This window comes from Mustela putorius, unplaced genomic scaffold, assembly GCF_011764305.1.
Source record: "Mustela putorius furo isolate JIRA1106 unplaced genomic scaffold, ASM1176430v1.1 tig00003867_pilon_pilon_pilon, whole genome shotgun sequence".
NCBI lineage: Eukaryota > Metazoa > Chordata > Mammalia > Carnivora > Mustelidae > Mustela > Mustela putorius.
Genome location: NW_025422019.1, coordinates 22,499,252 through 22,521,670, shown reverse-complemented (window position 1 = coordinate 22,521,670; position 22,419 = coordinate 22,499,252). Strand labels below are relative to the sequence as shown.

The following is a 22,419-nucleotide window of genomic DNA, read 5'->3' as shown; positions in this document are numbered from 1 at the left end:
TGATTATTTTTCCTAATCATTTTTAAGCTTGCAAATATCTCTACTCTACCTTGTCTGTCAAGATACCACATCAATTTGATTGATGCTGTATTGGTCTTGTTTCTCATTTTAAATCTTAGTTTTAAAATCCTAAGTGTAAAGGGAAACTGACCACAATCTGCTGTCAGTGAAAAGATGCATGCATCCCAAATTAAATTTGAAGTGAGACACATAATACACCTCATTCATTGTTTTAAAGACATTCAACTACTTAACTGAATAGCCTACCACCTTTATATTAAATCTTAGTTCCATTTTCCCTTTATGGCAACATATTGTATATTAGGTAATTTATAAGTAATATGTGTATGGGTATATACATGATAGTTTTTTTCTCATATTAATCTTTAAAAATTAGTCTTTTTAGAAAAATGATTTCTAGCTATAAAATATTATAAATATCCTCTGGTATTTTTAATATTCTTAAAAATTATCTATTTTATTAATTTTGAGTTATTTGCAGTTTTAAACTTTTATTATAGAAATTTTTAAATACACAAAATAGAATGAATTACATAATAAACTTCTTCATATTTATTACCAAGCTTCAACAGTTATCAATACATTATCCCTGATACATTACTTTGTTCTATTCTTTCTCAGAAGTTTACTTAATTTATTCAAATATTGGTGATTAAAGAATGAATAATTTAGATATTATTTTTCTGAATATGATCCCATAGCAGGACCAGGAAACTCCTCTAATGCTGCCCATGAAACTAAAACTTCCTTTTTTTTTTTTTTTAACATAAACTCAGATTTTGAGAGACATTCTTTGAGATAAACCCAATCTTACAACTTCCTCCTCTGAATCCTTTACTTGTGGCTTTGACTTATAAAACATTCTACTTTCACATACATGATGCTGGGACATTTAAACATTGACAATAGTATTAATTGTATTTCTGTCTCTCCCTCCATTTCTTTAAAAATTTGGAAATACTTAAAAATTTTGCATTTAAAAAATAAATTTTATGACTATGTGTGGGTGGCATGCTCGTGGAAGCACAAGTCTTTTCTGTGACCTAGTCATCCTTTGTGCTAGATTGTTTACATCCAGGACCTCACCAAATGTTCCTGATAAGTGTGTACAATTAGAGTTTTTACTTACAGATGAGAAAATGGAGTCTGAGATTAAATATTCTGGAGAAAGTAACAGATACCAGTCTTGATCCCAAGTTAGTCTGACATAGAAACATATTGGCATAATTATTTGGTAATATTTTGAGGCTGCCAGGTGCTTCAGAACTATCTATGAGCTGCCACTCTTATCAAGGACATCTACATCTTCCTTCTCTCTTCACCATAGTCCTTTTTTTTTAAAGGATTTTATTTATTTATTTGACAGACAGAGATCACCAGTAGGCACAGAGGCAGGCAGAGAGAGAGGAAGGGAAGCAGGCTCCCCGCTGAGCAGAGAGCCCAATGTGGGGCTAGATCCCAGGACCCTAGGATCATGACCTGAACCGAAGGCAGAGGCTTTAACACACTGAGCCACCCAGGCGTCCTTCACCATAGTCTTTTAACACACATACTTACTAAATTTATTACATAATGTATTGAATTGTGTTTTATTCATTTCATATTTCAAATTCCTCTGTCATAAAGACTATATACTTCTCAAAAATTCAAATCATGGTATTTAGTTTACATCGCTCCATATCTCCTTACATAAACATAATATAAATAATATTTTAAAAAAAGAAGAAGATATCTTGAATTGTATTTTGAATTTTGTTCCAGAGGATTATTTTATTTTCCAAGGTAATCTACCACATTCATATACTTAAGGATCATTCAAAATACAGAAGAATGAAAAATAGCAAAATGATACATAATTTTAGTGAAAAACAAAGGTATTTTTACCAGTAACTTTACCATTTCTCACCAAAATGTTGTCAGAGCTGATAATGGGAAAATTTACTGGACTGTCACTATCTCTCCAATCCTGTGAGTTCTCCCTTCCCAAATCACCATGCTACTCATTGGGTTCTCCTATGAAAATAGAAAAGAAAACTACAATTTATTGATTAGCAAACATGGCCTTATTATCTGCCAGAAGTTTTCCCTTTCCTATTTTATTTAGTGACATGACATTAAAGAATTTGATGTTAAGAACATCAGAGCAGAAGTTAGGCTGCCCAGTTTTCCATCTCCCTCTGCCAATTGCTACCTGGGTAGCCCAAGTAATTTAACTTCTCTAAGTTTGTTCTCCCATCTCTAAAACATAGATAACTTTAGCCATAGCCTCATGATTGATTAAATGAGATAATCTATAAAGCTGAAAATAGTATTTTGGCTAACAATAGTATTTAACATATACTAAGCACTTAAAAATATGGAGAGTAATTATGATTGTGGAGTTATTGTGTAACTGTATTAAATATACCATAGAAACATGCACCAGCAGTTTAAACCACTGTCAATTGAACATAAAACATCCATTGCCTAATGGGCTTAAAAATCAAATGCAGGACATGAGGCACTTAATGACCATTGTCTCTAACTGTTTGTACACCATGAATTTGTGGAGTCTCAAATAGTATTTGGTTTAAAAAAGATGATCTTTAAAAAAAAAAAAGATGATCTTTAACATATGAAAAATGGTGTTTTAACAATCTCATGTTTATATATATGAAAGTATAATGTTTTCCTTCTATATCTTTTGTCATATGATCTATTTCATTGCTATGAAACTAAATGTCATCTCTGTACTGATGATTTCCAAATTCATGTGTCCAGCCCTGCCTTATTCTCTGAACTTCACCCTGGCATACCACACAGCTTCCTGAACACTTTTTTTGATATCTTGAAATCTTAAGATTTAAAAAAAAAAAAATGAAAGTAAACTTTTGATTGCTCCTCACACCCAACCACAGTTAATTCCCAGGTCTTAGAATCTGTTCCTCTTTCATTTTCTACATTTTACTTATGGATTCTCTGTGAGCCCTCTTCCTTGCACTTACTCTGACTTTACTGAAACAAGAAACACAGTCACCTATGATTTATTCTCCACTTCATTTCCCTATATTCAGTCATCAGATAGTCCTGGCAATTCCACCTCCAAATATACCTTGAATCCATTCACCTTTCTTCCCTTCCACTACCATACTCCAAACCACTGTCATCCTTGGCTGTTCCTTTAAAATGACCACCTGGTATACTCTTGCCTCACTATCATCTACTTATGTATGATACCATGTTTCACCCCTGCTTAAATATGCTTCCTAATCCCTTGGAATAAAATCCCAAATAATTGCCTTAAACTACAAAGCCCATTAAGTAGCACTCTTCAAATCCATCATCTTCCTTATACCTCCTTACTCACACATTGGTCTTATTTCTATTCCTCAAATCACCCACTTTTTTTTCCCCCATTAAGGCTTTCATATCTGCTGTTTATTTTGCTTGTCATGCTCTTCATACTGTTCTATATATACTTTAGATTCAATGTAAACACATCCTCCTCAAAGTCCTTTTTTCCCCTGATCACCTTCTCTAAGTGGATCACTTACCTACTATTCTCTCCCATAATGAAAATTTCCTTCAGCATATTTTAGAAGCTGGAATATATATTCCTGTGTTTATTTAGTCTTTTTTCTCCACTGGACTGTAAGCCCCAAGTGGGTAGATAATACATCTGTTTCTTTTGAGACTGTTTACCTGCCAGTGTCTAGCATCAAGTAGGCACTCAGTAAACCTTTGTGAACTCAATGGCTGAAGCAATAGCATTATTTATTTTTCTTCAGAATTCTTTTCTGGACAGATTGGGATGCCAATTTTCCTCGTATTGAATCTGCCTCCATGAGTGGAGCTGGAAGAAAAACCATCTACAAAGACATGAAAACTGGAGCTTGGCCTAATGGACTAACTGTGGACCACTTTGAAAAAAGGATAGTTTGGACAGATGCCAGGTGATCTTTTTCTTCTGTATTTTCTGTTACCTTTCTCAGATAGTATTTGTAAACTCAAAAGATACTCTAACATGCAAGTATCGTGAAATTGGTGGTGATATTTTGTTTGTTTTCATTATGATGGTGGTGATTTTTGTTTGTTTTTGTTATGATAGGCTTTTTTCTTCTTTCTACAAATCAGATACAGATCCATGAAGTATTTTTAATAAAATATTCTCTCTAGCATTTATCTAGGCAGTATGATAACACCACTGGACTATTTGAATAAGTTCCAATAAAATTAATTTATTTACATTTCTGTAGGTCAGATGCTATTTATTCAGCCCTCTATGATGGGACAGCCATGATAGAAATCATTCGAGGTCATGAATATCTTTCCCATCCCTTTGCTGTGTCTTTATATGGGAGTGAGGTCTACTGGACAGACTGGAGGACCAACACACTGTCAAAAGCCAATAAGTGGACAGGGCAGAATGTCAGCGTGATTCAGAAGACAAGTGCACAGCCATTTGACCTTCAGATATACCACCCCAGCCGTCAACCCCAGGGTAAGTGCTGGTAGAGAATTAACCACGCAGATAGTATTTTCACTTTAATCATATAATATTTGAACTGTAACATATCTTTTATGTATTGTTATTAATATTTCATGTATATTGTGTTGTAGAAGTGGTTCCAGCCTTTATTTTAATTAATATAATTTTTTTTCTTTCCTTTTTATTTCTTTCACATAGCAATAAGGAAATCTTAGAAATTAAAGGGTTTATACAAACTCCCACATTTTAAGTCACTGCTTGTATCAATAAAGGATACTGTGGGAAGTTGTAGAAGGTCTTCAGATTTGGAATCTATCATCTGATTATGATCAGAAGATTAGATGAGAACACCAAGAACACATTGATATTTCCCCTAAATGATCCCTGTGAGCTACATTGGGAGGAGAAAGAATGGTGTATTAAAAAAAAAAAAAAAAAAAAAAAAAAAGGAGCATCTCCTTGAGCTTTTCTATCTTAAGAGAATTGAGATCACATGAGCCTGTGTGCCACCTCTCCCCATGTATTCAACATTTTGGTCAATAGTAATCTCCATCCTGGCTTTGTGATTTCATTTCTTCTTCATTTCATCAATCCTTGCCTGCCTGACATTCTTAAACTTCTTTCTCTTTTCTATTCTTACATTTCTTTTTCCTTCTGGTTTTTATTTTTTCCTGGATAGTATGGCTATTTGGTGTAGCATCAGCTCATCATTTTATACCTCTTGGTGGAGACTTCCCCTTTACAATGTGTACCATAACCTATGAGAATCTCATTCCAATGTAAATAATGCTTTCTTATTATTAGCATGTTTTTAGTTGAGACATATGATGCTCAGATGACAACTATTCCCTAGAGGTTATATTTTTTTCCTTTTCTCTCTCTTTCAGTGTAGAGTACACAGATCTTCCACTCCCAGAAATGCACTGGTCTTATGGACCTCACTTCAAGGCTTATTTTAAATTTGTGTTATATTCTTTACACCTAGATGTGACTAAAAATGTTCATCTCTGTGGTCTATAAATTCCACTTTTATCCTTTTTCTTTCTTCAATATTTGATCTTCATTCTCTATTGATACTATTACTTCTACCAAAATTTCCTCATCTGTAAAATTTTCTGTGCCTTCTCTTTGACAGAGTCTGATTGAATCTAGTTTCCTTCCTAGATACTTTCAATTTCTGTTTCAATTTTGTTACATAAGAGATCCTTCTTTGTCATGTGGGAGTTTTTATACACCATGTACTATGTGAGCAATCATGTTAATCCATTTCTGTCACCTATAATTTGTTTGCTCTTTTCATTTTACAAATTTGTCCAACATGAAGACATTTAGGGGAGAAAATATAGCTTAGTCACTTTCGTGCTTAATAGGCATTCAGTAAATATATTGGATTTAACTAAATTGAAATAAATCAGGAAATCATGATTCTGACCAGCAATAGGCCAGGAGTACACTAAGGAAAAGATGCTCTTTTCTAAAACTTTTCTTCAGCATGAGAGTATTTAGTAATAAACACTGTATGTTGATGACAAACATAGGATTGGTTTTAATTTTTATAAATGCAAAAATATATACTTACATATTTTTGTGCCAACGCTGGTACTTTTTATGTAATTTTTATATTTAGAGTAATTTAAATTAATTGGGCCATGAAATATGGCCTGAGTTTATGTATTACATCATTCGCCTCCTCAAAATAAGATCAATATATTTTCGTTTTCTAACTGTCTGATTTGTCCACATGGACATGAACCATAGCAAAGTGACAGAATAGAAATGAAAATGATACTTTCAAGTTCTTCTCACATTTTCACATATATAGAAAGGAAGTAAGACAGTCAATATACAGTAGACCCCTTCTCCATGCTTTCACTCTCTATGGTCAACCATGGTCCAGAAGCAGAAGATCCTTCTTCTGAACTATCATTAGAAGGTCAATAGAAGCCTAACACTATGTTACAATGCCTATGTCATTCACCTCACTTCATCTCATCACATAGACATTTTATCATCTCACATCATCACAAGTGCCAGGGTGAGAATAATACGATAAGATATTTTGAGACAGAGAGATACCACATTTACATAAATGTTACAAATAGTATAGTATCACAGTTGCTCTTTTTTGATATTAATTATTGTTGTTAATCTATTACTGTGTCTAACTGATAAATTTGACTTTATCATAGATATGTATCATAGATATGTGTGCATAGGAAAACAGATGATATATATAGAGTTTGGTAATATCCCTGGTTCTAGGCATCTACTTCAGATATCTCCTCCCCAGATCATGGGAGATTCTTATAATTCATTTTTTAGTGGGGAGATTTTCTGAACATCTTTACTTAACTTGAAAGATGATTTATATGAGACTCCTACCATCTGCATAAAATAGGGAAGTTTTTACTATATGGATCTGATTTAACATAGAGGATTCAGGGCAGATATTCTAGTCTTTATCTACCTTTAGAGAATGTTACCTGTGGTGAGACTTTGCTATTTCCTACATGAAATTCAGTCAGTTTCCAATTTTGAGAATGATCAGAGAACATTCTACTTTCCCCCCATTATAAGGATCACTGAGCATATAACAATCATTATCCATCCTGTTTATCTGCTTCAGTGAAGTAACACTTCCACTGCCAGGGGAAAAAATGTCTAAAAAGATGCAGGAATATATTGACTGTTTTATTAGCAAGGTAGAATTGTAGTAAAAATGTTGACAAAGGTTCAATATTAACATAAGTAAAATAATCATAGCCCCCTGTGTTCTGGTGAATAATAATGCAAAGTTCACAAAGAAATAATTTTTAAAAATAACTCTCATTCAGTGCTGTAAAATTAAAATATGTGTTTAAAATAAATAAATAAAGGTTAGAAATAATTCCTTGAAATTATCTAATCCTCCAAGTAGGGAATTAATGAATGTTTTAACACCAGTTATCAAACATTCACCTTATGCATATATTTCTAGGTTGATTTTTGAACAGTTATGCAAAACTTTTAAAAAAAGAAAATGTATTTTAGATCTTTTGGCTCCTCATGTTATTGTTACATGGAATTAACAAGAAACAAATCAAAGCTTAGACATATACAATATAAAGGAGCAGTTGTGGATATTTTAAATCTATTATTTTTTCAGGGTATGAGGGAGCTAAGCTTAGAGTTAATGGCATGGCCTTGGGAGCTCAACTGCTTGCATTCAAACCCCAAGTCTATGATTTATTAGTTGTATAATTTGGGGCAAGTTACTTAACTTCCTTAGGACTTGGTTTGTCCATCTGAAAACTGGAAAAAATTATAAGGTCTATATCAAAGGATCTAGTAAAAGAGTTTAACAGTCATTTAATACAAATATTTTAAACACGTGTAAAAGCACAAAAAGTTCTTGGAAGTGTCTCGCATATAATCAGTGCTATGTAGTTACATGCTCAAGTAAATAAAATTTTAAAGAGTTATACTTTTGGGAGTTCCTGGTGGTTCAGTCAGTTAAGTGTCTGACTCTTGATTTCAGCTCAGGTCATGATATAGGGGTCGTGAGATAAAGCCCAGGCTGGGCTCTGTGCTAGCGAGGAGTCTGATGATTCCTTTCTCCTTCCTCCTCTGTTCCTCCCCTGTTCTCTGAGACTTCTCTCTCCCAAATAAATAAATAAATAAATAAATCTTAGAAAAATAATAATAGTAAATTGTAAATCACAATAGTAATAGTAAATCATATCATTTTCCTAACCTTTTGTTGAAATTTAGGTTTTATTACTTTTTTTGGGTCCCTTTTGAATACATATTGTCTCATATTTCAGTTATTCATATTAGGGTTAACATTATACTTTTCTATATCATAGCAATTTTTTAAAAGAAAAATGTCAATAAAAATGTGAATCACAGCTCTAAAGAAGAGCAATACGGTTGATCTTTCAACAGAATTCAGATATAGTCAGGTGACTAGACTATCAAACCTACTTTCAAAGGTATAACCATTTTCCCAGCTACCAGAGCAAAAAATCCTGACATTTTTTCTTGTAGTTTTCAACAGAGATGTTGAATATCACAATAATAAATAAAATTATAATTGTTTATGAACTACTATATGCCATTTAATTGTCACTTTTTTCCCCTAGTCATTAGAACCACCTAACAAGATAGTTGTTTTCATTTCCTATGAGGAAACTGAAGCTCTGGGAAGTGAATGAAGTAAGCTGGCTCAGAAAAATATACTTCATCAAAGGCAAACCCAGGTTCCCAATGATCATGACCAACCTCCCAGTCCATGTTTCATTGTTTTCTAAATTAAGAAAACTTTGTTTTTTTAAGTACGCTTCACACCCAGCATGGAACCAATGTGGGACTTGAACTCACAACCCCGACACCAAGAGCCAGGCTGAGACCAAGAGTCTGACACTTAACTGAGTAAGCCAGCCAGATGCCCCAAGAAAGCTTTGCATCTCTTTAAATTTAATGTCACATTTCATTTTTTTTAATTTTGTGTCTTTTAAATTTTATATATTTTTTGTATCTAAATTTTGTATCTAAATATTTGTAAATAATTTGTAAATAATATTTTTGTAAATAAATTTTTATAACTAAATTTTGTATCTTTTAAATTTTGTATCTAAATATAAAACACTTAGCATTCTCCCCTGCTATCATTGATGTCTTATAAATCTCTTCTTAGTAACTACGTATTTTCACAGCACATGTGACTATCAATATATCCTCAACTACTCATCTATTATTGGGCAATTTGATTTTAGTTCATTTCAATCCTATCATCTATAATTTTAATGCATGTTTCTATGCACAAATATTTATCTGTATTTAATAACCTTGGATTTTGTTGTTATTGTTGTTAGAAAGTCATATGATCTTATTTGCCAGAAACACATAGATGAACATAAGCCCTCCTGAGAAGGAAAGTATCACTAAACCCTAATGAAAATTAAGTTATACTCTTTCTTGTATGGTCTTATTATCTATTTATTTATTTTAAAAAGTCTGCTCTCTTGGTCACTTTCAAATATGCAGTACAGTGTTAAAAACTAAAATCATCCCATACTGTACATACATTCTCATAGTTTATTTATTTTATAGCTAGAAGTTTGTGCCTTTTAACCCCGTCATCCACTTCAACCAAACCCACCTCTTCCCTCTAGCAACCAGAAATTTGTTCTCTGTTTCTGTAACTTCAGTGTTTTGTTGTTGTTGTTTGTTTTATTTTGAAGATTCCACATATAAGTGAGATCATATGGCATTTGTATCTCTTTGTTTGACTTATTTCTCTTAGTGTAATGCCCTCAATACTCATACATGTTGTTGCAAATGACAAGATTTCCTTCCTTTTTATGATTAAATATTATACATATACATATATATACACACACATACATACACCAAATTTTATATGTGTGTATGTGTGTGTGTATATATGTGTGTGTGTGTATAAATATATATATATATATATACACCAAATTTTCTTTATTCATTCATCTATTGATAGATTCTTAGATTGCTTCCATGTCTTTGCTATTATAAACAGTGCTGCAATGAACATGGAGGTGCATATGACCTCTCCTGTGCCAAAAAAGCAAAACAAGAAAGTTTAGCATAAAGTAGGGATACAAAGTAGTGGTTTTATGTTGACAGCTACAGTAGGGATTGAGGGCAAAAATTTGAATGTAATGTATTGGGAAATTGGAATAAAATAATCACATTTTATCCCTTTATGCTTTTGGAAGATTTATATATATTCATCCTATTCCACTGACTGGATTGATAACTGGACTCATTAACCTAAATTCTCTATTATATAATCTGGCATGCACTGGCAATTTATAGCATGTAGTTGATACTTACATCCACCTACTGAATGAACACATGAGAGGATAGGATGTTGTTTCCTTAGCATAGAGAGAAGATGTATAAATAAGTATATTTGTTACATTCATAATAAACAAGAACACCAAAATTATAGATTTCTCTTTAAGGTGAAAATGAATAATTAACATTTATGAAGCCACCTAATTTAAATATATCTTTATCAGTAAAACACAGTTATTAATTGAATAAATTCTGAGTGCATTAAAAAAACAGCAACAACAATAAAATTTATAATAAACCATTTTTGAGAAATGTGTTAGTTTTGTTCAGATAATGAGATCTGGGCTTGTATGATTAAGCATTAAATTAAAATTATATAATCATCCTGACTTCATGATAATAAGGAAAGTATGCCCTTATATTGTGTTTTTATTAGTGTTTTACAGGTATTACTTTCATATTGTGCAAAAATTTGCAGGAAAAAAATTCTCCCTCTGAGGCTTTCTCTCTTCAAAGTCACATACCAGTTATAAACCTGTACACAATTCAGATTTCACTTCCTTCATGTTCATGCTTAACACCATAGGAAGTCCCTTAGCACTTAGAGCCTGTATGATTATTTAATATTTTCCTAACACTGTTTTATTTACCCAACTACATTATAAAATATTTGAGTAAGGGAATGTCACTTATTTATTTATGTCAACTACATAGTTAAGTCCTTTATAATAATATTAATAATTATAATAGCATCTGGCGCTTGCTAATTTTCATTGCAATTCTATGAGGAAGGTTTTAGCAACATAGTTTATAGATAAGGAATCTAAGGAAGTCAAACACTATGTAATTTCCTCAAGGTCTAATAGCCAGAGGATGTTTGTTTAGTTATCTGACTTTGAGGAAACTGACCTCAGAGCTCTCCTTAACCTTTAAGCTCTATAGGAAGAAGTCATGGAGTTCATGTTTGAGATTCTCCTTGGAATTATTATTTCATGTCACCAGATGGCAGTATAGAGTCAAGTTTTGTTGATAGACAAGGGATAGACTAATTCTTACCTTCTTGGAGTTTATAGTTGAGAAGGGGAACAACTTAACAATGAAGGTCAGTAAAATAACTGTTATTATGGATGGATTTTGAATGTAAAAGGTAGTAAATACCTTTTAAAAGGTGTAGAATGAGGTCCTGAAAAGACCCTTGGTTAGTCTAGTTCAATCCATCCTCTGTCACTCACTAGGCTTGTCAACTGAGGCAAAATAATTAACTTTGGGGCCTCGATTACTTATCTGATGGTTGAAGCAGCTAGAGGTAAGGAGGGAATAAATGGGAAACAGATTGGGCAGGACTCAGACCATGGTGGAATTTAAATGGTTCTTTCAAGGAATTTTAATTTTTGTCCCCTAGGGTGGGTGGGTCTAGTGATTTCACACTTGAATGTGCATCTGAATTATCTGCAGGGATCACTAAAATACAGATTTCTGGGCTGCACTCAAGCTTTTAATTCAATAGGTCTGGGGTGTAGCTTGGGATTTTGCATTCTTAGTAAGTTCCCAGGGGATGCTGATGTTGTCTAAAGAACTATAGTCCTAAGTAAAGGAGTAGATAAGTTTTAAATAAGTAAGTTTTTAATATTTGGTCAAAGGAGTGAAAATAGCAGGTTTGGGTGTTAGAAACTTGTCTCCATTTGTGCAAGGGATGGACTGTGGAAGGACAGCACTGTAGGTAGGAGAATGGTAAGAAGACTAGCTGTAGATCAGGAGGTAGCTAATGCCAAAATCTGGGAGCCTGTCATAAAAGCAGAGAGAATGGTATGAATGAGATACACTTAGAAACAAAATTAATTAAAAAAAAGAAAAACAGTGATAGCAGTTGTAGAGTAGGGGACATTGGGAAGAAAAGGAAGAATTTGAGATGGCTTTGTGTTTCTAGTTTCTGTAATTGGCTTCATGATCAAAATATGACATAGAGTCCACAGGATTGGTTTAAGGCAGGGATCAACAAACTTTGTCTGTGAAAGGCCTGACAGTAAGTGTTTTAGGCTTTATAGGCCATATGGTCTCTGTTGCAACTATTCAACTCAGCTGCTGTGTGAAAGTAATCACATAGAAAATGAACTATTGTACTTTTGTTCCAATAAAATTTAACTTATGGACAGAAATTGTGTGTGTGTCTATTATTTGTTTAACAACATTTTTATAGTGTTCAGTATTTGTTGGGTATATTCTAAATGCTTTAAAAAAAAACTAAAGTGTTTAATCTTTGCAGTGATTTCACTTTACAGATGAAAAGCTAGGATAGATAATGGTATGCCATCAGAATAGGACAAAATAGAAATTAGTATTTCATATACTTTTCATGTGTTATGGATATTACTCCTTTTAAAAAAAAAAGATAATTTATTTATTTATTTGAGAGAGATCATGCATAAGCAAGGGAGGGATAAAGGGAGAGGTAAGAAAGGATCTTAAGCAGACTCCATAGTGAGCACAAGCCTGACATGGGCTCTATCCCGGACCCCAAGATCATGACCTGAACTGAAACAAAGAACCAGAGGCTTAACTGACTGCACCACCCAGGCACGCCGGAATATTATTATTTATTTGTTTTCTAAGCTACAGTATTAACCTGTAGGCCAAGGTCTACTGGTACCTGGTTTAAAGGATAAACAAAGACATAAGTATATTCATTGGATGTGGCAACTTGGAGGATGGTCTGCTATAATTTTATTTAGGACAATTTACATGGAGTTGTTTGTATATGTCCTAGTGATCATAAGTTTGTCTGAGGTTGAGTATTATTATTAATTTTAAAGTCTTTTTACTAAAATAATATAATTTATTAAATAAAAGAACAATGTTGTTAGGTAACACGATGCAAATGCAAGAAAGACAACCTTCATGATACTTAGCTTATGCAATGTCATAACCAGAAGGAAGACTCTAGAGCCAGACTGTTCGAGTTCACATTTTAATTTTGTCCTATCCTGACTACATAACCATTATTTATCCTGGTTTTTTGGTCTGTAAAATGGAATTGTTGTGAAAGATTAAACAGGTTAGTTTCCTTTTAAAGCACTTAGAAGAGAGCTGACAAATACTAAGCACTATATAAATGTTATTAAGTAAATGATAGAAAGATAGATAGACAGACAGACACAGACAAAATTTCCTTAGTTTCTTTGTTTCACCCATCAGCATTCCTCTCTTCTGTTTATAAGAGGAGTTGTTTGTAAACACGAAGAAAGTACAACTTCCTTCTTTTGTTGCAGACCTTCTCCTGTCCCGCAGGTTGGCATTCCTCTGTGTCCTTCAAAGATGTTTTCTTAATATCAGCTTCAACTGTGACTTAATACCAAGTGGAGTTCAGTTTTTCCATGAATCCAGAAAGATTTCATCACTCTGATGTTGTTGTTGTTGTTGTTCTCAGTTTTCTTCTATATTTCTTTAGGTGTTGTGATTGGAATCTGTTCCTGAAATAATTCAAGAATATGATTGTCACTTTAAGATTTTTATTCCCTTTATTTGACAGACAGAGATCACAAATAGGCAGAGAGGCAGGCAGAGAGAGAGGAGGAAGCGGGCTCCCCGCTGAGCAGAGAGCCCAATGCGGGGCTTGATCCCAGGACCCTGAGATCATGACCTGAGCCGAAGGCAGCGGCCTTAACCCACTAAACCACTCAGGTGCCCCTGTCACTTTAAATATAGAGTGTTGCAAATACTTTATCTATTAGACTTTCACCAATTACAAGATATTTTCCCTTTTTGAAGAAACTTCTTTTTCTGAAAATAATTCAGTTCAATGGGGACCTAATATGTATTTGTTCATATAAATAGTGCTATTTTCCAGGAACCATTTTATTTCACTTTCAAAGACAGGCTACTGACTCAATCTCCCCTTTCAATTTTCTTCTTGAAACCCAGTGACTGGCAAATGTGCAAACAATTTTATATAACACATTAATGACAATATCCCTCAGCAAAATCAAAACCCAGAGACAAAATGAATGAGGCGTGAGGGTTTTATTCACAGTTACAACAAGGATTAGATTAATTAGATTAAAAAATATGTATACTCCAAGGCAGTATCCATCCCACATCCCTGCTTTGTAAAGCATCCATAAATCATTACAAGAATGAATGAGTCTAAGGGAATTGGTTCATTTTAGAGGTGTAGTATGGGTAGAGGCTCATACTCCAGAATCTGAAACCTATTTCCCTCTTAATAGTTCTGTGATTTAAGTCCTCTTGAAATTAAGTTTACTCTTCTATAAAATGGAGGCAATTTATTTTTATAAACAAAACTGGTAAGAAGAATAAAGGATATAATGCTTACAAAGCACTTAGCACATTTTCTAGCATATTGTGATCAAAATAAATTATTCCATTTTAGAACCTTTATTCTTTCCATCAATTTTTATCTCACTTGCCTATTATGTTATGACAGTATAAGGAGAATTAAGGGCTGTTCCACAAAGAGTAGTTTTAACATTGAAATGATATAAGTACCTACTACAATTGTTTCAGGAAAATATTTCTATGGAAAACGAAACTTTCATTGGCAACATTTATAAGAAAATTAGCCGATCTTATTTTGAAAAAAAAAAAAAAATTCCAGATTCTAAGAATATTAATAATATCATTGCTCCTTTAGAGGACAAAGTCACTTATAAAACTTGAAGGATTTTATTTAGACTTATAAATATACTTAATCATAGGCAATATTTATCAAATTAATAAGAAGGTTTAAGAAAAAAAAAGAATTACTCTTGATACCATGTTTAATGTGGTGGAGCTGAATCTCAAATATTTGCAAATTACTTAAATCATCTAATTCCACAGCTTACTTTATCAAGATCTAACTACCTGTCATAAAAACTAAATTTCTCTCTACGTCCATATGTTTACATATTTACATACATGTATATGTATGTAGAGATATATATAAATATATGTGTCTGTATATAGTGTATGTGTGTCCCCATCCTATATCTTATTAACAGTGTTAAAAAAATATTGTTTCCCTGTTTGATTTGGTTTGGTTTGCTTTGCTTTGCTTTGCTTTTTGAGAGGTGGGGGGTGGGCAGAGAGAGAGAATCTTAAGGAGGTTCCATGCCCAGTATGGAGCTCCAGGTGGAGCTCGACCACATGACCCTGAGATCATGACCTGTGCCAAAATTAAGAGATGCTTAACAACTGAGCCACCCAGGCACCCCATCCCCTGACTATTTAGTAGCTCTTTATTTCAAATATTTATGTACTATCAAAAGGGGATTTATTTCATTTTACATGAATTCTATTTTAAAATGCTAGTATTTCTAAGAATGGCAAGCCGTCGTGAAATAGTTAAATCAAAATGCTTTCACCTTTACTTGTAGTTGATACTAGCAACTTTGAAGAGATGAAGATTCGGACTGAGGTGAAGTGAAAGGCAGTTGATATCAAAGCAAGGAGGAATTCTTATGATTTGAGTAATCCTGTGAGGCCTCTATAATGAGGTGCTTAGAACTTTATGCAGTACTGAGACCTCAGTAGAAGAGAGGGGGAAATTAACAATGAGGAAGAAAATGAGAGTTGAAACATGCCAAAGACATGTTGCTCCTATTTCCAACTATTAATAATTAATAGTTAATCCTCTTACGTTTTTTTTTTCCTATAACATATAGTCCTCTGCTCCCAGTACCAGTTATATAAACTAAACTAGCACCCAATTTAGTTTCTTAATAAATCCTATGCTATCTTAAAATCATAGTATAAATTAATGGGTTTAGTTGGTTCATCTGAAAAGCTTAATTGCCATTTTTATCATTATTTCTTTGGCAAAATATGATAGAAATATCAAACAGCTAACCTGTAAAAGAATTTATATGCAGGCAGTAAGTTTAGCTGCATTATAAATTGCTATTTTTAAAATATGCAATCTACCTTGGAGCAGTAGAAAAGATTAGTAAAAAGGGAATCATCAAAATTCCTTCTTCTTTTGTATGCTGTTTGATGTACTTGCCTAAGTCATGCAAACCTAAGTGATTTAGAGCTCTGCATTCATTCAAATCTACTAAATGCTGAATCCATGGTTCTACTCCAAGGTCAGGATTTTTCAGCCTCTACATTGTTCACATTTTCCACCAGATAATTCCTAGCTGGGAGGAGGGGAAGGCCTTTCCTTTGCATTGCAGGAAGTTTATTGGGATCTTTGGCTACTAGTATGCCAGTACTATCTCCTGTCAACCAAAAATGTGTCCATACATTCCCAAAAGTCTCCTGGAGGGATGGGAGGTGGAGATCCACTGTTTTAAATAAGAAAACCTTTTTGTGATTATAAATTTATCATAAAGATAAAAACTTTGATGTTTATTCATTCAAATCATACAAGTACTATAAATAGCAAGCAAATTAAGAGACTAGAAAAACACCTAAAGTCACTTTTTTAGAATAAGTGAAAGTTCATTGGTGTTTTAAGCACTAAATATAACATAATAGTCCATGTTTGTTTTTATCCTTTTACAAAGAACTGTGCACAAATAAATGGAAAAAGTATTTGAGGCTTTTAGAATTTTTCTCATTGAAATACAGATATTTTATGGAAAATCAGATAAGATTTTTTAGACATTTTATTTTCTACTCCATAAAAATAGAGTACAGTATAAAATTAACCCATTAAATATGTTATAATTTGATGGAAGTGCCTTCTAATATTGCTGGGATTTGGTGAAACTAAAGCAATCAGAACATCTTTCTCTCATGTATTTTATTATATGTGTGTGTTTTGAATAAGAAATTCATTCTAGTTTTTGAACATCGAATATTAAAATTATAATTTGAAGGCATTTGTCAAAAGTAAAATAGAAATGGGGATTAATGTTTAATTGTAAGATACTCCTGAAAATGCATTTCTTTAAAAATGTTAAATTATTTTCTAAAAGAAAAAGTATAATATAGATATTTTATTTTATTAGTAATTATTTTGTACCAATAAAGTTTATTAACAGGATGAATATTAGTTACTATAAAAAATGACTACATGGGGGAAAGAAAAATCTTCCACTTATCTAATAAACTGGATCCTGGTATTCTCATTATAGCAGAATTTTATTATGTAAATAAATATGATACATATTTTCTTTGCATCCATATTTGCATACATTTTATTTGAATTTAATGGATAAAATAATTGTTTGGGTTTAAAAGATTTATTTTTGCTGGTGAGAAATGTATTACAATTAAACATGGTTTGCATAAAATATGAAATTATCTTTAATGATATTGTTTTTTTCACAGAGCATATCAGTCTCATGTGGTTGCATAATTAACATTTGGTTCTCCTATAAAATATTGTAATTATACATTATTTCATCTCTTTACCTACAGCTATGATGTGCGTTAGATTAACTCCCTTTTCAAATATTTAGATTCCTGATTCTTTAGAACATATCCCACAAACTTTAATGAGCATGCATATGAATCCAAATGTCTTTAAGTCTAACACAGTAATAGATACCAGAGAAATTTTATGAAAAAATATGTTGTGTACTTAGTCATAGTTCCTGCCACATGACACTGATATTCAAGCTCAGATATTGACAAATTAAGGCCCTTAGACTAAGTTCACCTTCCTGCCTCCTTCATAACTAAAGTTTTATCTGAACATAGCCAAACCTTTTGATTGACATATTGTTTTCGTTGACTTTGTGCTGCAACAGAAAAGTAGAATAGTTACTCTGAAGGGCATAAGGCTTGCAAAGGTGAAAATATATACTATCTGGCCTTTTCCAGAAAAAAATAATAGAAAATGTCATTCTTTGATTTATCAGTATATACAGACATAAACATATGAATACAAGTCATGGATAATTAGAAAACAGGACAGTAAACAGTCAATTGCTAAATGCCTTGTATAGCCAATAATTAAAATAATATTAAGTGGTGGAAGAGATCAGCATTTGCTACCTTCATTAGAAACTGTTCTGTGGAAGAAAAATGACAAGTTGATTCATAAAGAAAGGTTAAGACATTGATGATAAAGTTCTGTGGGAGAAGTATACCAAGTGAAAGTGGAAAAGGACAAGCTCTAGATATTCAGAGAACAATGAGAAATTGATTTAAGCATGTGCATAATGTTTATGCAAAAGAAAAGCAGTCATAGAGGCTGGAAGATAGAATAGTATCTTAAAAAGAGTGGTATGTTCTGAGCAGTACCCCACAGAGGACCAGTTACATGGCCACAGAGGTCATTCAAAGGTGATGAAATAAAACTATGTTGGAAGAGGAAAGGTTAAAATGCAGAGAAGGAAACACATATTAGGGAAAGTCTGGTAATGATAACTCATTAAATACGGTAGTGAAAAAAGTGGATAAAAGGCTCTGAAATTTAAGTTTTGTGAGTTTAGAAGGCTGAAAACATTTTTAACAGAAACAAATTGAGTGCATCAGGATAAAACAAAACAAGCAAACAAAAAACACATGGGGGTTAAAGAACAGAAAATAAACAATTCTGGCAAGTGTCAAAGAATCATGGGGGGATGGAGACTTTGCCTTTTCAGCAAGGCAGCTGTATGGATTAAGTCTGTGTTTTAAAAGCCTAACTGTATGCATGGGGAGAAACTAGAAATCAAGAAATTACTTAGAAACTTAGAGTAGCAATCTAAGAGAGAAATGGAGAGAACCTAAATTGAGCCAGTGACCATAGAATTGCAGGGAATGGTGTACGTGATTAGAGTACAGATTCTTAAACCCCTTGGTATAAGAACTATGTCTTGTCTTCTATTAAATTCAAGATTTTTAAAAGTGGGCAGAATAACTAGGTTCTTCATAAATATTTTTTCAATGCATAAATATAAAGAGGAAAATTACATGTATCTCTAAGTTTCTTTGGTCAACTTGAGTTTATTTTAATTATTTTAAGATTTTACTTATTTATTCATTAGAGAGAGGCAGAGGAAGACACAGGTTCCTGTGGAGCAGGGATCCCACAGCCTGATGTGGGATTCGATTCTAGGACCCTGAGATCATGACCTGAGTTGAAGGTAGATGCCCAAATGATTGAGCCCCCCTGGCAACTTCAGCTTAAGTTTAGATAATAGGAATCATCAGTACACTCAGTTTGCACAGCTCTAATAGCATTTCATCTGTTAGTTACAGCATTCCATTGACTGGTCAGCTTTTCCCAACTCTTGGATACAATTTAAAGGGATAGAGCCTTGGTCTTATAGGAGTTCACAACCTCTGTATTGATATTGGATTCTGCCATAGTATTTCTTATAAAATAGTTAATTGTTTAATGTCAGGTATTGGCAAAACTTTTCTATAAAGAGCCAGATTATAAGTATTTTCGGGCTTGCTGGGCCATATAATCTCTGCCGAAACTGCTCAAATTTGCTCCTACTGTGTGAAAGCAGCCATAAACAATGTGGAAACTAATGAGCATGGCTCATTATAATAAAACATTATTTACCAAAGTAAGCAGTGAATTATATTTGGCTCTGGGGTCACCATTTACTAATGCCTGCTTTATATTAAAATATGAGTTTATGAATCAAATTCCTTAATTTGGTAATTTGGTGTCTATTTGCATGGTTCGAAAGAAACTAAAAATAATTAACAGTATTATGTCAAATTGAGAAAAGATAAATATTGAAAGTAAAGTCTTTTAGATTTCGCACACTCTGAAAGCACAAAATATTGTGAATATTACATTACAGTGTTATTAATACTAATGGGCTATAAACCAATGTGACTTTTTACTTTATTGTGCATATAGAGAATTAATATTTTATTTATTTTCTTTTTACTTTTAAAAATATTTTTTCGGGCGCCTGGGTGGCTCAGTGGGTTAAGCTGCTGCCTTCGGCTCAGGTCATGATCTCAGGGTCCTGGGATCGAGTCCCGCATGGGGCTCTCTGCTCAGCGGGGAGCCTGCTTCCTCCTCTCTCTCTCTGCCTGCCTCTCTGCCTACTTGTGATGTCTGTCAGATAAATAAATAAAATCTTTAAAAAAAAAAAAAAAAATATTTTTTCATGATTATAGGATGTTGAGAAGAGCCAGTATGATTCTGTTCAAAGTGAAATCCAACTACCTATCATTTAGCTGTCTTGGATTATACGTTTAATTTTTTTGAAAGGAATAGCATTTCCTATGTCGGTATTTTTTTTGTATTAACTATATATTTTTTATTATCTGTATTCTTTTTTATTTTTTTAACTTTTTTAATTTTTTTTTTTTTACTAAACATGTAATGTATTTTTATCCCCGGGGGTACAGGTCTGTGAATTGCCAGGTTTACACACTTCACAGCACTCACCATAGCACATACCCTCCCCAATGTCCACAACCCCACCCCCTTCCCGAACGCCCCTCCCCCCAGCAACCCTCAGTTTGTTTTGTGAGATTAAGAGTCATTTATGGTTTGTCTCCCTCCCAATCCCATCTTGTTTCATTTATTCTTCTCCTACCACCTTAACCCCCCCATGTTGCATCTCCACTTCCTCATATCAGGGGGATCATATGATAGTTGTCTTTCTCCGATTGACTTATTTCATTAAGCATAATACCCTCTAGTTCCATCCACTTCATCACAAATGGCAAGATTTCATTTCTTTTGATGACTGCATAGTATTCCATTGTGTATATATACCATATATATACCATATCTTCTTTATCCATTCATCTATTGATAGACATCTAGGTTCTTTCCATAGTTTGGCTATTGTAGACATTGCTGCTATAAACATTCGGGTGCACGTGCCCCTTAGGATCACTACGTTTGTATCTTTAGGGTAAATACCCAGTAGTGCAATTACTGGGTCATAGGGTAGTTCTGTTTTCAACTTTTTCGAGGAAACTCTATGCTGTTTTTCAGAGTGGATGCACCAGCTTGCATTCCCACCAACAGTGTAGGAGGGTTCCCCTTTCTCTGCACAGATGTGTCATTTCCTGACTTGTTAATTTTAGCCATTCTGACTGTTGTGAGGTGGTATCTCATTGTGGTTTTGATTTGTATTTCCCTGATGCCGAGTGATGTGGAGTACTTTTTCATGTTTCTGTTGGCCATCTGGAGGTCTTCTTTGCAGAAATGTCTGTTCATGTCTTCTGCCCATTTCTTGATTGGATTATTTGTTCCTTGGATGTTGAGTTTGCTAAGTTCTTTATAGATTTTGGACACTAGCCCTTTATCTGATATGTCATTTGCAAATATCTTCTCTCATTTTGTCAGTTGTCTTTTGGTTTTGTTAACTGTTTCCTTTGCTGTGCAAAAGCTTTTGATCTTGATGAAATCCCAATAGTTCACTTTTTCCCTTGCTTCCCTTACCTTTGGCGATGTTCCTAAGAAGAAGTTGCTGTGGCAGAGGTAGAAGAGGTTTCTGCCTGTGTTCTCCTCAAGGATTTTAATGGATTTCTTTCTCACATTGAGGTCCTTCATCGTTTTGAGTCTATTTTCATGTGTGGTGTAAGGAAATGGTCCAATTTCATTTCTCTGCATGTGGCTGTCCAATTTTCTCAACACCATTTATTGAAGAGGCTGTCTTTTTTCCATTGGACATTCTTTCCTGCTTTGTCGAAGACTAGTTGACCATAAAGTTGAGGGGCTATTTCTGGGCTCTCTATTCTGTTCCATTGATCTATGTGTCTGTTTTTGTGCCAGTATCATGCTGTCTTGATGACAGTTTTGTAATAGAACTTGAAGTCTGGAATTGTGATGCCACCAAATTTGGCTTTCTTTTTCAATATCCCTTTGGATATTTGAGGTCATTTCTGGTTCCATATTAATTTTAGGATTATTTATTCCATTTCTTTGAAAAAGATGGATGGTACTTTGATAGGAATTGCATTAAATGTGTAGATTGCTTTAGGTAGCATAGACATTTTCACAATATTTGTTCTTCCAATCCAGGAGCATGGAATATTTTTCCATTTCTTTGTGTCTTCCTCAATTTCTTTCATGAGTACATTATAGTTTTCTGAGTATAGATTCTTAGCCTCTTTGGTTAGGTTTATTCCTAGGTATCATATAGTTTGGGTGCAATTGTAAATGGGATTGACTCTTTAATTTCTCTTTCTTCTGCCTTGTTGTTGGTGTAGAGAAATGCAACTGATTTCTGTGCATTAATTTTATATCCTGACAC

General features: G+C 33.4%; 1 protein-coding gene across 1 annotated transcript in view; it reads left to right on the top strand.

The window, feature by feature from the left end:
* Window positions 1-22,419, top strand: part of LRP1B (LDL receptor related protein 1B) — a 1,620,129-nt gene that overhangs the window by 952,561 nt on the left and 645,149 nt on the right. Inside the window, exons 26-27 of the mRNA XM_045066491.1 lie at window positions 3,789-3,953; window positions 4,257-4,501. Coding sequence (XP_044922426.1) covers window positions 3,789-3,953; window positions 4,257-4,501 — 410 coding nt within the window. The remainder of the gene's footprint in view (window positions 1-3,788; window positions 3,954-4,256; window positions 4,502-22,419) is intronic.